Raw genomic sequence first — 18,898 nt, 5'->3', positions numbered from 1 at the left:
ACAAGACTTGTCATCTTCATGCCTGAATTTACTCATCTTTGTAAAAGTAAGGACAGTATCTGCCCTATATTTTTTACTAAGTTGTTAGAATCATATTAAATGTGAGACATATAAAAGTAAGATGTTTCACGTTATGTGTTTCATAATTAGAAGAGTATTTTGACAGGAGTACTATCAGTTTCCAATGCTGCTGCTCTTCAACTTTTATTCTTTGTTCTTCCCTTTTGGATTCTAAATCTCTGTGACTTTATCACCACCACCTCTTCCCTTGACCCTTTTTTGAAAAAAGGATATTGGATTTTTGCCAGTAGGAAAGCCAGTGATGAAACCATACAAATAGTTGAAGGAAAGAGTACCTCCTATTTTTCTTGGGTAAAATGTTGATAATACCAAATTGTCCTTTTCAATTCTATATTTGGATATTAGTTACAAAAACTTATTTTCTTCTTGTTCATACAGGAAATGACTTATTTCTTGTAGCAGTTCATGAACTGGGTCATGCTCTGGGATTGGAGCATTCCAATGACCCCACTGCCATCATGGCTCCATTTTACCAGTACATGGAAACAGACAACTTCAAACTACCTAATGATGATTTACAGGGCATCCAGAAGATATATGGTAGGTTACTGCTGTTTCAATTTGCTTAATCCTATAGTGAAGTCCAGAATTTCTGCTGTGTTTTCTTCTTTGAGATAGATGCTCTAAGTATAAGACAGATGACTACAGAAAAAGTATGTAGCTGGCCTACTGGCAAAATTATTCTATCAACTGAATTTTGTTGACAAAGGTCCCAGGTATCTTAATGTATAGATTATGGGAACATGTTAAGCACTGATGAAATTTTCTTACTTACTGAGTTTGGTTGAAAAACCTGCAGTTACAGCAAAGTTCTAATAAACTTTAGTTTTTAAAATTCAGGTAAAAATATGTAATAAATGAATGTAACAAAAAAACAGGGAAAAATATAAGACTTTCATATATAAAATGCTGAGACTTTTCTACAAACTGACAGATTGACTCATAGTTTGTGAGATTTGATGTTAGGTATTTCCTAGACAAAACACTTTTGAAGGCCCACAAAATACCCTTATGTGATAGATGCAAGAAATTGACCCCAAAGTCATATAATGATTTATTGACCTAGAGTAAGAGTTAACAAACAAGGGAGTGAAATTAACAAGTGGTGAAGTTTATTAATACAGAGTACAAAACAAATTTTTAGTATAGTAATGTCATTTTTATTCACTCAATGAATGCAAATTAAGAGAAAAGGGGAAAGACTATTATGCATATTTACTATAATCCTAACTTCCTCATACAACCATTGACCTTTATAAAGACATTTATTTCACACATAGTTGCAAAGAACTTGACATTTATAATTTACATATAGCAAATATGCTTTACTAAATTAATGAAGTGAAGCTTTTGTTTTTATGCTACAAAGACAAATGTGTGCTATCTGTATGTTAATATCCAGTATCCAGAAGATGTCTTTTGCATTTTTAAGCAGCATAGTTTAAGTTCACTAATTCGTTTTTGCATTCATTAGTTTTTTTTTTATTTTAATAACTCAGTGGTAAGTATTCTCTCAGGGTTAAAATAGATTTGTAAAAAAAGGTCAATTTTTGTGCTGCTCTTTAGTTTGCTGGGATACCAAGAAGAGAGAAATGTCTGACTCAGTGCTAAATATCTCTTATGTTGAATTGAGCTATCCTATTTCTAAGTGTGTGTCATCAGAAATTCTTCTTAAGTGGTTCACTGAAAGAAATCTCTTTCTCATGACCTCATGAATTAGTAGTCTAGACTGAAGGTCTGCAAAAGAATATTCTTCCCATACCTAAATATTAAGTGCAAACAGCTTTACATTTCTTTTTAAAAACATGAATCTCTTGAGAATGATGCTTTACATCTGTACCAAATTACATGTGTAAACTTTGGCTTGATTTAGAAGCCTCTTTTGAGAAATACTTCTTCACATTAATATTTTACTGGTGGTATTTTAATCAATAGGTATTTTAGATTCACGACTTAGAGGAAACACTTTTCCAGCAATTTGTCAAAATATTTCATTAGAAGAAAACAGTGAAAATCAATAAAAGAATATCAAATAGTTTTGACACATTGGATAGAATAAACTTTGCTTAGTTAATGTTTATCTTTTGGAAATATTTGCATAGAATCATTATCTATCGAAATCTAGGATTAACTTTGTTGGAGCTTACTTACATGGCTCCAGTATTCCTTTTCATTTATTTATTATTTATACACCACCTACTTCCAAAAAAGATCTGAAGGCAGCTTTCCCAAAAATAACTGTGGTGAAGCTATGAAAAATATTATTAAAAATTAACAAAGAAAACCTAGCTACCTGGATCCAGAATCTAGCATGATAAGGACAGTTTCAGATAGACTTGGCAATGCTTTTTTGGGTAAGATATTTTGTTTTTTTCAGAAAATATACGATCTTAAAGACCTCTTAGTTCACTTAGTCTGTGCCCTCTGCTGATAAGTGATTGTTCTCTGTAGCATATTTTCCAGCTCTATTCCAGTTTTAAGTGAGCCAAGCACTGTCCTCATATTTTCAAAAGGTCCACCTGACAAGATTCCTCCACCTACAAGACCTCTACCGACAGTGCCCCCACACCGCTCTATTCCTCCGGCTGACCCAAGGAAAAATGACAGGCCAAAACCTCCTCGGCCTCCAACCGGCAGACCCTCCTATCCCGGAGCCAAACCCAACATCTGTGATGGGAACTTTAACACTCTAGCTATTCTTCGTCGTGAGATGTTTGTTTTCAAGGTAGGAGACTGTGATTTTTTTTTTTTTTTTGACAGTAGATCAAGTGTCTAGTGTTGCTTTAGAAAACAAGTTCTCATTCATTCTAACACTACCTTCCCAGCCCTCTCACAGTTAGAAAGTTCAAAAAAAGCACTTTAAAAAATAAATGCACAAATGGGCTTAAATGTCTAGCAGAAGATTGCTGTAACGTTCTATTTTGGGAATGCATTCGTGTCAGCAGAAGCTAAAATGCCTAAAATGTGAGGGTAAAAAAAAATGCTGCATGTTATGAAGAGATAAAATAGCATAATTTGAATCATGAATAGGAACTAATAGGGATGATTTGCTTAGGAGCTTAGCCACTTCCAGGCATACTGCAGCTATTGTATCTTTGGTTTACATATCTTTATGAGATCCCTGTAATTTCATTTGACCACTAAAGCATTGTTTTACAGGAAGAGCATTGATCATTTTGTTTGGGGTCCACAGGTAGCCATTTGAGTTAAATCTCCTCTATGAGGCTATCATTTTGACTTTACATATGAATGTTATTGTTTTGATATTGTTAGTCAGGCAGTTATATCTAACTAATTTATATTATTTTTTTTAAAAGGCTACAAGCTGAAACTAATTTTACATTTGCAAAAATACTTTTAATGTTGGGGTCTCAGAAAATAACACTAATAATTAAACAGTATATCAAAAGTAAATTATGTGATATTGGAAGGTGAATATAATACTGAAAAATAGTTTTCCCCTCAGTATTTGTAAGCCAGTCTTAAAGATTAAGAAAGTAAGTTTGTATGTTGGCAGTAGAGTATTAAAAGAGCCACATTTTGCCAATATTATTTATTTTAAAATAAAACAATGTGCTGTCAGTTTTGGTGGACATAAATCAATAAATAATCCAATGCTGTTCTACTTACATACTGTCTATGTAATTTTCTGTCCACCAGAAGCTATCATTTAAAAATACAGATTTCATATAATTTTAACTAGATAAAATACTCTATTTTCTTTATTGAAAAATAAGATCTGGATTCGATGTAATATGCATAAAAGCATCATGCTTTCCAGGAAAAAAATCAATGTGTTTCTTCAAGCACATGAATAGATTTTTGAATTCTATAAATGCCCTGCAATACGTAATTTGATATCGCCATTCTATTTCAAGTAGTTTAATAAACTTAGATTCAAAGAGTAAAGAAAATCTTACTTTTGTTACTCATTGTGTTACTCTGTGTTACTCATGTTGTTACTCATTGTGGCTAAGCCCACAGCAACTAGTTGAAATGAACTCAAAGTGCAATCTTTTGTTTATTCTAAAAGACACCTGATGAAAACTGAAGGGTTGGCAGAATTTCAACATTGCAGGCTTTATACCTTGATATCATAATAATAACACCAAAGCATCAACCTTATCTGAGAATATGATGTGAAATTGACTCTGGGTACATTATTTTTTCATTATTCCTGTCTGTCTAAGTAGGTTGCTGATTTCAGAGGAGCCTGGTGTCTTCATATCTAGTGATCGCTTTCAACAGCCTCTTTGCTCTGCACATTGTAAAAGTTTAGTAAGTGCTGTTGACTAATAAAATAAGGTCCTGTGATCACTGGTTCCTGAAATCAGGAACTGATAAAAAGTACATGGATCAGACTCTCAAGTAGAATGCAATAGCTGCTATTTCCAATATCAAAACAGGTATATAAAAAATATAACTAAGGCCTGCTTCCCTAAACTCTGAGGTTATCTTGAATTCCTTTATCAAAATCCCTGACAGGACAGAGTTTCTAAAATCTGCCCAATTTTCATTTTGTCAATAATTCCAACAATTATTGCTTTCTTTCTAAGAATAATTTCTCTGGAAGATAACATCTTCTAATAGGCATTTTGTTCTTTGTAATCTCCATTTGCCTAGAGAACGTTTTGTCACATAATTTCATACTTTTTGTTTTTATCTCATCTTTGATAAAATGTGTCTGTGTGTCCAGTGTACTTTCCTAGGCATCAAGAATGTGTGAATGGAAACTAGCATCCTGTCTGCACAGCTCATATTTCAGGAATGAAGACAAACTTGAACATTAATACTTTTAATACGTAAGAGTAAAAGTAATGACACTGAAACAAAGAGAAAGTACTGAAGTCTAATCAAACAGGAAATTTTACTGAGATTGGAGTTGTAATGAATTTTGAGACAAAATTTCTAGGCATGTTAAAGAAGTGGGTGGTACAGCAAAAAGTTTGCGTATGGAGGGAGAAAAAACAGACATGTTACTATCTAGTATAAAGTGATAATCTTATAATTCAGACATATGCAACATTGGATAGATGTGAAGAAAGCATGATTGAATGATATCTGGCTCTTAGCTAATAGTTGTCACAGATTGGATAACCAATATGTGTCTCTGACCTCATAAAAACACTGAAAGATGGGTAACATTCTGTTTTACAAATTTAAAAAACTGAAAGTCAGAAAAGTTTTTTTGAAACACTTCTGAGAGGTAGTCAGTAGCTGAACACAGATCTACTTGATTCCAAAACCTATGTTTTCCCCACTAAACTTTTTACTTTATTACCTGAAATAATTGAGAAAAGTTTCAAAAGAAAAGTAGACTTTCAACTATATTTTGAAATGGTAAGTATTCAAGAAATATTTATTGCACTCATACTGTAGGCTAGATATTATTTTAGGCACTGGCTATGTAGCAGTGAACAAAATAGGCTACACTTGGGTTTCTTGCAAATTACATTCTAGTCTTCAAGGTGGACACGTGGGTGAAAGGCTTCATACAGATGTTCCACTTGTGAATGTCACAGAAGGATATGAGAACACTTACATATGACAGAGCCTGGAATTCTGTTTTTCAGTGCCAATGACTGCTTATTGGTCTCCTAATTTCTCCTCTATACTTACTTAGTCTAGACTGCCTTTACTTCTAAATTAATGTCATTACCCCATATCTGATCTTTCTGCCATTTCAACATTTCTTCAATATACACATCATTATTTTTCATATTTTGCTCCTTATTGACTGTCTCTTCAAATATTTTTAGTATTGCTCGTTGTTTGATCTCACTCTTATTAATATAAGTTGATTTTCTACTTTTGTTTATTACAAACTCTACACAATTTAGAAGCGTCTTCATCTCCTCAACCCTTGCCCATCAACACTTATTTTCTCCTAAATTTTAATGTCTGGGGGTAGCTTCTTGAGTCCTGCCTATCCAAATGTTCCCTCCTCAGCATCTTCCTGATGTCCCATCTTCTCTGATTGATTCTCTCTAGTGATTTTTATATTTATTCTCTATATTCAATTAGTGTGTTATTAATTTCTGTCTTCTGTAATTATTTCTTATTGAAATGTGTTCCTCAACAAGATTTTTACTTCTCCAGAGCAGAAGGTGGTTCACGTGACCTTCATAGGGCTCAGTGCTAATGAATAGGGATGTCATTGTAAGAATTGCATAATCAAACTGTGACCAATATTATTTTTATACGATGATAGTCAGCCTAAATGAAATCCCTGAAGCATTTTATTTTGGTAAGTTGTTATTCCTTGCCCAAAGATTTCAATGAGTATTATTTATGTAAATTCTGTATGTGTGATTTTTAAGCCAAAAATAAAAAAATCTAGATGTAAGCAAAAGGTAATATCATAAGGTAATTTTGTTTTCTTGTAAGAAGCCTTTCTTTATAATAGGACTTTCAGCGTAATGCTTTTTGGTTGTGAGCTTCTTCTCAGAGGATTTGATTTACATTGTACTTTCCAGGCATCCATTTATTTAAAGTGAGTTCACCTAGATATGTGTTTCTGTAGGAGGTGGGATATGTATCTACATACATACATACACACAGACACACACACACACACACACACACACACACCGTTCTGTCCTTATGCATGAAATATTTAAGCCATTCAGCTTTATAATCTTTAGAGAATGTAGACCACCTAATCCAAGGAAATGAGAATCAAAACAAAATGCCAAAGAAGAGAGAAACAAAATAACAATAACAAAAGAAGCTTTGTCCTTACCCTAGAAAAGGTGATTTTAATACTACTCCTTGAAGAGTGTAAGCTGTTGTAACTAAGCTGACAACAGCAAGATCTGATTGTTCAAATGAATACTTTCAAAGCACCTTTGGACTACAAGATAAGAACACTGAATATTTTAGTTATTTTGTTGTGTAAAAAAAGCAGAAGGCAAGAATTAGCCAAAGTTGTACAGAATATATTTCACTACACAATATTTCACTATGTATGAATGAATGCATATAGTGGTAACTATATTCTTTTGAAGCTGGAAATAGGAAAAATTGTATACAGCACCAGGAGTTCCTTTAGTGTCAAAAAAAAAGGATAGTTGCCTTTCATTACTGACCAGTTCTTTAAGAGGAGTAAGCAGAGGCTAGTACTTTACACTAGAACTAGAAAGGTTAATTTGAAGAGGCAAAGCTGTCGTGGAACAGTATTCGAAGAAGTATAGTAAATGTCTTTCCAGTTAATCTAGAAGAGCAAGTCTCATGGCTCTGAGTCAGGAAAGAATTTCATCATTTACCCAAAAAAAGTCAAGCCAAAGCAGATATGATTTGTTTTTTTCCTTTGTCTAATTCTTATCTGTTCATTTACACACACTGTTTATTCTTAGATGTTACCGTCTTCATTTACGACCACCTTCTTAATTCTACTGAAGAATCATAGTTCAAGTAAATACGGAGTATGGCTCAATTTCATTTGCCAAGGTGGTTTTGTTTCATAAACATCACATAACATCTTAATTATTGTAGTATCCCCCAGATTGGTTTTTTTGCTTCCTCCCTCGCCGCCTCCTTTCAGTCTGTTGTCAATACTGCATACTGAATGACATTGTAAAACAATGCATCAAATCGTACCACTGCACTGCTAAAAACTCTTCAATAACTGACTTGAATAAAAGCCAAAGTTATTTCAGTTGCTCACAAGGCTACATGATCGTCCCATTTCCCCATACCTCTCTGATCTTACCTCCTCTATCTTAATTTGCTCATTTTTACTCACAGAACTCCAGCCACACTTCTCCTCCCAGTTGTTTCTGGAACATTTCAAACACTCGTGGCTCTACAGGCCTTTCCCTGTCAGTACCAAATATTCGCTTATTTTCCAGATTTCTGCTGCAGTATGTAGAGCAGCAGAAGGCTTTCATCAATCTTTATTTCTGTCCAGACTGTCATTTCACAGGTCTACATTGGTCTAGATATATGAAAAGGAACTGCAATATGTGTAGAATTTCAAAAACGTTAACTATGGATTATATATATTTTGGCGTCTTGTAACCCCATATAGTGGGATGGATTTTTCTCTTACCCTTAGAAAAATTCTCTCCCAACTCTCAATTTAGTGGTACAACTTATTCCTGTTGCATAGTTGTATGTCTTTCTTTACATTTGGATGAGATCATCCTTAAACTCTTTGACATTAAAGATAGACTTTGAGTCAGATCCCATTTGCTGTATGCTCCACACAGAGACTGTAGCTATCTTATTCTATGCTGAATTGCACAGTGTCCTGAACATAGTAGACAAATATTTGCTAAGTATATCTGATCTTACTTTCCTCATTTGTATAATGGCTAATAAACTCCATCACAGATGTATTGTAAGCTCAGGAAATGGTAGCTTTTATGTAGCAAAGCAGACTTAGCATTTTTAACTTTTCATCATATTAATTAACTCAAATTCTGATACTATTTGAAATTATTTTTAAAATAACATTTAGCTGAATAAAAATTATAGTATATGGCCATAATTCTCATGATATAAAGGAGGTGAATAAAACAGTTTATTGTTATTATTCGTATCATATCACTTTACTCAATGAAATGATTAAAAACTATTTTGTTGGCAGAGAGTCCGAAAAGTGTTTTACAAACAAAACAGTACTTACAGAAATCACACGGCACAGTGTAATCGAAAATTACTTTCAGTCACAGCTTAATTCCATACTGCCAGGAAGTGTCCTGATAATATTAATAGCATGTTGTAATTGGGTCTAGATTCACATAAGACCAAAGGGAGCAATCGCCAAGACATTGAAAGCAGAGAATTAAATAAAGTTTTCCTGTAGTACAAAATCATAGCCTTTTAAATATTTTAGTACACATTTTAGGAAGCAACTGGAATTATATGTAATACTGCATTTTAATGTCAATATTAAGTTATTTTTAAAATATTTGTATTTACAATTATGCTTTCAAATTTCTCCTTGAAATCTTTAAATGTTTTAATTGACATTTCCTGGCTTCTTAGCTATTAAAGGCAAGTATTAGTCAGTAAGAATGGACTCAGTTACCTGAGTTTCCAATTTTCTTCTCAGTCACTTTGTTTTTGGGTGAGTTTAAATATTTTGAGCATATATTTGGATACTTGTTTTGGATTCAATAAAATTATTTTCAATGGTATAAAGCAATGTTTAATATATGCTTTATTTGGAATTTTGGATATATTTTATTATGTACATTTTATTTTGGTAAAATTCCAAATAAGGCATATACAAAATATACATATTTTGGAATTTAAGATATATTTTATTATGTACATTTTATTTTGGTATAAATTTAGAATATAAACAAGGCAATTCCCTATAATCATGCAAAAATGTTTTCTGAAATTATATTAATTGTGGTTCAATTTAAAAACCCTTTTACTCCATAGCAATATTATCCAAGTCTTTTCCATGTTAGAAATGTCTGTTTTTCTGTCTGTGTTTTATATATGTTATAATTTATCTTTTTTATATTGACATTTTTGCATAGAAAGTGCTTATATTCACAATTCATGCTTCAAAATGCTTTTACATTAATTCAAGATAAATAAAGTTTCGTTTCAAGATTTATAGTGCACATGGAAAGTATTTTATTTTAGGAACTTTGAAAAAATAACACTTTTCTGATTTTTTCTTTCAAATTTGGCGTTTGTGAATGTGCCACTGTTGACCTCCTATATTTCTCTAAAGCAAAAATTAGACTTTATTCTTGGTATTCCCTTTTTAAACTTTTAGTTAACTATGTTGTAATTATCACTGTGCTTTGTGGATTATGTGAAGTTATTTAAACATTCACCCAGGTCTTCACAATCTCTTAAAAGCATTTATTTATTTTATCTTTCACAAGACGGTCTTACAAGTATAAATCTTTAAAATAAAATAGGTGTGAAAGCTGTAATTATTTGCAAATTATGTGATAGTCTACCTGAAAAAGTCCATGAAAATCAACAGAAAAAATTAAAACTGTTAACACTGTTAAGAAAGACTCCCTAAACCACAGAAAAAAATAAAATGTAACTTATCTAATAACTATAAAGACTATATAAATGAAAATATTTTTGACACAAATGAATAACTCATTGGATTACACTTAACTAGAAGAACCTGGCACATTCATAACATTCAATAAATATATATTTAATAAACAATCTTTTTACTTCTAACTCTGTCTTCTCTGCATTTTAACCTTCATGAGAGAAGTTCTTGGTTGTCTTGTTCGTCTATTCCCAATGCTTAGAAGAGTATTTACAATTAGCACTTCATAATCATTTCTCAATTAAGTGGATCTAATATACAGTATCTATAAACAAAAGCAACAACAGACTTTACAACACACAACTTTACTTTACAATACACAACTTTAATGATGGAAATCTAAAAGAATTGATAAATGGAGAGATTTACCAAGCTTGAATGGAAAAAACTTAATATTGGAAAAGCATTACTCTCCCACATTATTCTACAAAGCAAAAATTATTCCAATCATAACTTCGATGGAATTAGGGAATGGAAACCTTACACTTTAAGATTCTAACTTACATGTAAAAGGACAGTAATTGACAGTTTTATGAGTAGTGTTATGGACAGGATAGTAATTGTAAGTCTTATGCCAAACTTTCAATCCCAGCACTATCAATCACCACTCCCTGCATACCACAATTGATTTTTCAGTCCTCAGTTTTTCAGGATGGATGCTGCACCTCCAGATATCCCATATTATATAAAGAAGAAAAAAGGTTAAAATTGAAACATATAGTAACCATGTCAGGGAAAATAGACAAATGCTTAGTGTCCTTACTATGGCTGGGCTATGTTACCCTCCTAGATGAAAAGATGCCTGGGTGAGCAGGAATGTTAAATTGTGCAAATTGCTCTCTCAGACAACATCAAGAATTTGTTAGCAGGAAAAAAAGAGGGAGTAGATATTGGTTAGATAGCTAGCCATTTCTCCAACACTTTCTAAAGCTTCTTTCTTTATGAAGAGAGTTGCTGATTTTTATGTGTTAATTGTGTGACCAGTGAACTTATAGAATTCTTCATTATTTTTAATATTTTTTCATCTGGCATTCAGGAATGTTTTTCAGTTTAAATCTTTATACTTCATCTAGAATTTACTTTGGTATAAGGTATAAACAGGGATTTTAATTTTTGTCCAAATTATTAGCCTAGCTTTATCCTATTTTTTATTATTGATAAAAGTTTCATATTCCACCCACATATATTGGAATAATAATATAGATAACACCTATTAAGCACCTAAGATGATTTTTCTATATGCTTTACATGGATTATTATATTTATGTTTGACATCATATGAGAAAGAGAAACATTAAAGTTAATTAGTTTCCATATATCAAGCTATGGACAGCTTATCTCTGCATTTCTTGTTTTTATTCTTAATAGTTTTTAGTTTTACTCAACAAGTGTATTTATATTTTTTGTTAAATGCAGATGAATTTCTCCTAATTAACACCAAAATATATAAAAAGAAACAATCTCAACACAATAGCAATATAAAATAAAACATCTAGGGCTACACTGGTAAAGAAATGTGCAGAACTTCCATGAATAAAAGTTAGAACTTTATTGTAGCACCAAAATACGATTTTGATAAATAGAAAGATGTATCCTATTCTTGATTAAAAGATTCACTCTAATAAAAATTTTGATTCTCTGTATCCATCCTTAAATTCAGTCTGATTCCACTACTCAGGAGAAAATATAACATGAAATATTCAAAACCTTAAAGAATAACAAAATATATAATTTTAAGCATAAAAATAGAGAAGTAATGAAAAGAATTTCCATGTATTTGAATGAAATATACAATATTGTAAAAAATTACTTTCCCCTGATTATTCTAAAAATCAAAAGTAATTCCACTGAAAGTCCCGAGACTTGAGTAAATGAAAATTATGATATTCATTTATAAGAAGACTTGATAAAATTAAAATGGCTAATAAAAATAGCACCTTAGTTTTTAACCAGGTAACATAAAAGATTATATAGAAAAATGTAAATGTATAAAAATACAAAAGACTGTACTACTGTATTTTAAAACTTACTGTTATGCAAATTTATTTAAAATTGGATGACATTTAGAGATTACTAGATGGGACAAATGAACAGAATAGAGTCAGGGAAAAAAATCTAAGTAAATTCCAAGGTGGATCAACTATTTAAATGGAAATATTAAACCATAAAAGTACTAGAAGAAAACTTGCAAAATCTTTTGTATTTTGATTATGTGTATATATACTTTGAAATTGAGTTGTTTCTAAATAAGGTACAGGATTAAAAAGCTATTCATAATACCTTGATAGATTTAATAACATTTAATATAGACATTTCTACATGGCTGAAAATATTTATGAATCAACTTGAAAAGCAATACACATATAGGAAGTGTTACTTTTAAAAATTATAATGGGCTTATAAATGAAAAAAGGAAATACACCCAGTTGAAAAATTACATGAAGATAAAGAAATGCATATACATTTTAAAGAATAACAAGTAACTCATACATACTTATAGAAGTATATGCAAATTAAAAATACAGTGAGGTTTTTTTAAAATTCATTATTCTGACAAAAGTCAAAGGTTAATAGTATCTTACATTTGTGAGAATGTGGGGAACTGGCACTGTCATTCTGTTAATGTGAGTATACATTTTTACTACCTTTCAGAAAAATGTTTGATCACCAGGAATCTGCCTGGGAAAGGTTTTTTGAAGATTTACTCTCAAAAGCACTCAAAGGCTGTGTACATAAACAGTCATTTCAGCATTGTTGACAGAAAACTGGACACAATGTAAATGTCCAGCAAGAGGAACTTAGCCTTAGACATATCCTAGCCAATGTAATACAATGTTGCTATTTTTAAAGAATGAGGTTGAATCTCCAAGATACATATTTTTAAAGCGAGGTGCAGAGCAATTTTTAAACCATGCCATTTAAGAGGGAGAAGTTGGGGAACACATACTTATACCGAGATTCCTATGTATACCCAGATACACACTCATACCCAGATACAAATTATCCCTAAAAGGGATACAAGAAACTGAAAACACTGAGTGTCTCTGGGGTGGTGATGTATGTAGCCAGAGGTAGGAGAGAAAGTGAAATCTACAATTTAAGTGATTTTAATCTGTAACTATAAATACATATATATATACACATAACATGTAAATATATATACACACGTATATATATGCATGTGCGTGTATATATTTGCATATATACAAATAGATTTATAAATAAAAAATTCTCAAAGGACTAATACTGTAATGTTAAGAACAGTTATCTCTGGATGATAAAATTAAAGATTATTTTTAATATTTTATTCTTTTTTGTCATGCAGTTTTATTTTTCACTGAACATTTAATCAAGGAAAATTTGTTGTTTTTAATGTTGTCTTTAATAGCAGAGATTTATTTTAATTATGCATCTTTGTCTTTAATCTTTCTTTTGTCTAGAATACTATTGTTGGCATTAATAGAAACACTTTTACATATTCTAGAATTAGACTCTTCCCCTTGAAAGCAAGAATGATTTTGAGAATCTGAAAAGTGTTTTCTTAAGTATTCACTTTTCCCCTCTACCATGAATGAGAGAAGTGACAGGGAGATGGTGGGGCAACCAATTTTCCATAGAACTTATTTGCTTGACATTTGGTTCCAAATTTTTCTGTTTCCATCACTATGCTTCTTACACTACTTTGCAGTTTCAGAACATTATATTGTGTTTGTTTACATGTCTATTTTAAAGAAACTATAGATAGTATGAATAGCAAATGAGTCAAATTTTAAAGGTGATTTTGAATTTAAACTACAGTAATACTACATGTTACAACAAACAGGAGAATGTGCGTAGTTTTCCAATTACTAACCCCGTATATGGTAATTCATCCACAAAATAATAAAGTAAAAATTAAAATGAACAAAGATATCTACTGCACCTTTTTGGCCAGTAGGAAAAAATTTTTCAAGCCAACTCAGATTATCCAGTAATATGGTAGTGGTATAGCAAATAATAATAGTCATGAGTTGCCTAATGATAGCTAAGGTAAAAAAAAAAAAGATGAGATGAAAGATAAAAAATGGTACACCTATGTAGTGCACTTGCCATGAGTGGAGCCTGCAGACTGGAAATTCCTTTGGATGCATCAGTGAGTAAATGATGACTGAATGTGAAGGCCTAGGATATTCCTGTACACTACTGTCGACTTCATAAATATTTTATACTTAGGCTACACTAAATTTATAATTTTTAAAATAATGAATTAACCTTAGCTTACTGTAACTTGTTTACTTCTATAAGCTTTTTTATTGAAAATGTTTTGTGTTTTTTGGATTTTTTTTTTCTTTTTAAACTGTTTTGTTAAAAAACTAAGACACAAACACTCACATTAGCTTAGGCCTACATAGTGTCAGGATTATCCTCATCACTGTCTTCTACCTCCACATCTTGTCCCCTTCAGTGGAATACCTCCCGAAGGACCTTTCTGAGGCTGTTTTATAGTTAACTTTTTCTTTTATAAGTAGTTCACTCTGAAGTAATGATAAAACGCGTAATATGGTAGGTATATAAAAATTATTAACATAGTCATTTATTATTATCAAGTGTTACATACCGCATTTCATTGTATGTGCTATAATTTTACATGACTGGCAGCGCAATAGGTTTGTTGACACCAGCATCACCATAAACACATGAGTAATGCATTGCACTATGACGTTATGATGGCTACAACATCACTAGGCAATTGGAATTTTTTAGCCTCATTATAACCACCTGTCTTGTAGGCGGTACATCATTAACTGAAGCATTATTATGCACTGGCTGTACACCAACTCAATGGAATAGAATGAAAATCATTTGAAACATTAATTATGAAGAATATATGAAACGATGAGACATGATTATCATGTATAAACAAAATATTAAAATATTAGATTTTATGTCATGAATTTTATTATTAAAATACATGCATTGACAAGGCATAGAAAAGATAGACAAATCTTGGAGTGAAGGAATCATGAGTAGATTTTTAAAATATGTACTATTGTAATAATGTTATATATATGTTTAGTAGCTCAAAATATAGTGATATAAAAGAAGCTTTATAAATGTGAAGACTGTAATATATTAAGTGATGGTGAAGCCATACCAATTTTTAAAAATAAAATAGGCAAAACCTTTTAAAATATTCATTGGAATTTTTCTTTAGACTGACTAAATGTCCTTGGACAATATTATGATGACAAGTTTCAATAATATAATTTAACCTGGCTAGCAAAGGTGTCCAATTAGGTAAGAATCCGTGCCCACTATGCATTAATCTCAAGTGGAAATAGCCTTATGTAAATCAAGCTAACCACTTATTTTGTTTATGTAACAGTTTTGCTGTTTTGTAGGTATATGGTGAGAATTGATTCTGTTCATTATAGAAATACTTTAAAATCATGCAAAGTGGCAAGGTATTTAGCAATTAATTCAGAGAGTTTTGTTAAATTATGTCGTGTGAGAGCTGTCATATAGCAAAGTTTGTCAGCTAAACAAACACTAATAAATTATTAGCCATAAAAAGCAGTTAGCACAGAGCCTGGGACAAAACAGATCTCAAGGAATTTCAGCAACTGAAGTTATGGTTGTAGAAGTTGATGATGGTTGTGTTATTATTACTACTACTATTAGTATTGTGCAAAGCACTATATTGACCTGAAAGTGATTGCAATGGAGTCTATGACAACATTCCTTACTCTCAGGAAGCTTATAACTACTGTAATCTTTTATTCATTTGCTTTTATTCTTTAAATTAAGGAAGTTTTATCCAGCTACCAAGTAGTAGCTAGACATTAGGAATAAAGTGATGACCAAGCCACTCTTATTCTTTCCCTCAGGAAGAAAATAGTTTAGCAAAGTACCAGTAACTAGATCATCACAATGCATTGTTATGTTCTGTAATACACGAATGTACAAAGTACAGTGGGAGCACTTAGGAGGACCACATATATTGGGAAAGAGTTTTTGTGAAGGGATATAATCTGCATGTGCGGGTGTAAAGTTAGCCAAGACTGGAGGTACGAAGGGATATGGTGCACTGGGAAAGGAATGTAGCTTACTATAGAAATCAAGGCAAGGAGATTGAGAAATGAAGATGGAAAGTCTCAAACAGAACTGCTTCATAAAGAATATTATATGCCATGTTGGGAACTTGAAGCTTTATCCCACTGGCCAGGTTAACTGGCCAACAGAATAGACTAAGAATGACTTGGTGGGAACAGAATGTAGGGGACCGAGCTAATGAGAAGTGTTGAGCAAAAGACAGTTCCTGGGGGTGGAACTGGTAAGAAGAGTCCCATTCCTAAAAGGCAAGAGTGAAGACAACTAGCAAAAAAGAGATTTGGGCAAGTGGACTATGGTATTATAAAATATATATTTGGTCTTGGACCCTGATGTACAATTTTTAAACGCCTTGTAATCTTCAAAGTGATATCTTTTTTTATGCGAATGAGTTGACTGACAGCTGGCAGCCCCTACCTAGGTAGTTTCAGGATGGGGGCTGGCCACTGGAAAGAGGGAGACAAGAGTAGAGGGTTAAGACTTTCAACCCCACTCCTTAACCTCAGGGGAGGGGAGAGGGACTGAAGGTTAATTTCATGGCCAGTGGTTGAATCAATCATGCTTACATAATGAAGCCACCATAAAAACCCAAATGGACAGGGTTTGGAGAGCTTTTAAATAGCAGAACACATGGAGGTTCCTGAAGGGTGGCATGCCCAGGGAGGAGATAGAAGCTCTGCCCCACTCTCCCCATACCTCAGTCTGTGCACTCCTCATCTTTGTCATATCCTTTGTAATAAACTGGTAAATGTATGTGTTTCTCTGAGTTCTGTGTGACACATCTGTAAATTAATCAAATCCAAAGGGGATCGGATAGTTGAGACCTAACTTGAGGCTAGTTGGTCAGAAGTTCTGTGGGTCCAGAGTTGCCACTGCTTGTCTGAAGAGGGAGGGAGGCAGTTTTGGGGACTTAGTCCCCAGCCTTGGATTGAAGGACACTCAGCTGATATCCACTGCAGAATTGATCACACACTTGCTGGTAGGGACAAATCTCCACATATTTTGGGGTCACAGAAAACACAGTCCATGTTGACTGTTGTGTTGATATGAGAGCAGAAGAAAAACAGTTTCAGTCTTTTCTCATAAGGACAAAAGAGCAGCTCTAAGAATTGTAACACTATGAATAAGTGACTAGACACTGAATCACAGGAAGCCAAGACTGGATGTTTTTAATGAGGCTCATCTTCAAATGTCAGAGGGAGTTCAAATTATGAAGAGAATCAGAGACAGCCAGATAGCAGGGATATGTCCTATCTGGAAGTGGATGACAAATACTAGAATATAGGGACTTCTGTAAAAAGAAGCTATAATGTTTTCCTTTTCTTTGTACAAATATTATTTACTGAAACTTGACTCAAAAGCATGGTACATCATATTCTTAATCTGTCCAATCAAAGGGCAGCAAGCATTTTTATGGAGAATTAAATGGAGCTATTGTTAAACCAAGGCTCTTTGCCCCTCACCTAGAGCAGTTGCTGAGTCTCTGCATTCTTTGGGCTGCGCTGCTTACCAGTGAAGTGCAGTTATTTGTAGCAGTTAACTGGTCAGGTCATTAGGCAAAGACTTGATATCCTTGAGCTGAAGCCCAAAGGAGCTGATATAAGAGCTGGCCATTCATGTGCCATTGACACATAAACCTCCTTATTCATAATCCTGAAATCTCTTGAATAGAGATAGCCTTTTCCAAGCAGCTGCATTTGCAGTTACTATTAGAAATGCTGAAGTTTATTGATTCCTGAAACTTTCTCATGTAACATTATAATTAGTATGTGGAGGAACATAGTTTCTGATGTATAGTCATATTCAATGTATCTATTTATTTTATGAATCTGTATTGAGGCCTTGTGGTGTTTAAGAAAATATACTACCTTATGGTAAAAGCAGAAAAGCCTAGGTTTAGGACACCTGTATGATTCCACTATTGAGTCTGAGTTTTTTCATCTGTATAATGAGAATCTTTTTTTTATTTTTATTTTATTTTTTTAATTATACTTTAAGTTCTAGGGTACGTGTGCACAACGTGCAGGTTTGTTACATTTGTATACATGTGCCATGTTGGTGTGCTGCACTCATTAACTTGTCATCGTTAGGTATATCCCCTAATGCTATCCCTCCCCCCTCCCCTCACCCCACAACAGGCCCCGGTGTGTGATGTTCCCCTTCCTGTGTCCAAGTGTTCTCATTGTTCAATTCCTACCTATGAGTGAGAACATGCGGTGTTTGGCTTTTTTGTCCTTGCAATAGTTTGCTGAGAATGATAGTTTCCAGCTTCATCCATGTCCCTACAAAGGACATGAACTCATCCTTCTTTATGGCTGCATAGTATTCCATGGTGTATATGTGCCACATTTTCTTAATCAAGTCTATCATTGATGGACATTCGGGTTGGTTCCAAGTCTTTGCTATTGTGAATAGTGCCACAATAAACATACGTGTGCATATGTCTTCATAGCAGCATGGTTTATAATCCTTTGGGTATATACCCAGTAATGGGATGGCTGGGTAAATGGTGTTTCTGTTTCTAGATCCTTGAGGGATCACTACACTGTCTTCCACAATGGTTGAACTAGTTTACAGTCCCATCAACAGTGTAAAAGTGTTTCTATTTCTCTATATCCTCTCCAGCACCTGTTGTTTCCTGACTTTTTAATGATCGCCATTCTAACTGGTGTGAGATGGTATCTC

General features: G+C 32.9%; 1 protein-coding gene across 2 annotated transcripts in view; it reads left to right on the top strand.

Annotated features, from left to right (window-relative positions):
• MMP16 (matrix metallopeptidase 16) overlaps positions 1-18,898 on the top strand; it is a 287,063-nt gene that overhangs the window by 202,253 nt on the left and 65,912 nt on the right. For both annotated transcript variants that reach the window (XM_004047251.5, XM_055349690.2), the window contains exons 5-6: positions 460-621; positions 2,595-2,806. In XM_004047251.5, coding sequence (XP_004047299.1) covers positions 460-621; positions 2,595-2,806 — 374 coding nt within the window. The remainder of the gene's footprint in view (positions 1-459; positions 622-2,594; positions 2,807-18,898) is intronic.

This window comes from Gorilla gorilla, chromosome 7 (assembly GCF_029281585.2).
Source record: "Gorilla gorilla gorilla isolate KB3781 chromosome 7, NHGRI_mGorGor1-v2.1_pri, whole genome shotgun sequence".
NCBI classification, from domain to species: domain Eukaryota; kingdom Metazoa; phylum Chordata; class Mammalia; order Primates; family Hominidae; genus Gorilla; species Gorilla gorilla.
This window is presented reverse-complemented; position numbering and strand designations above follow the sequence as displayed.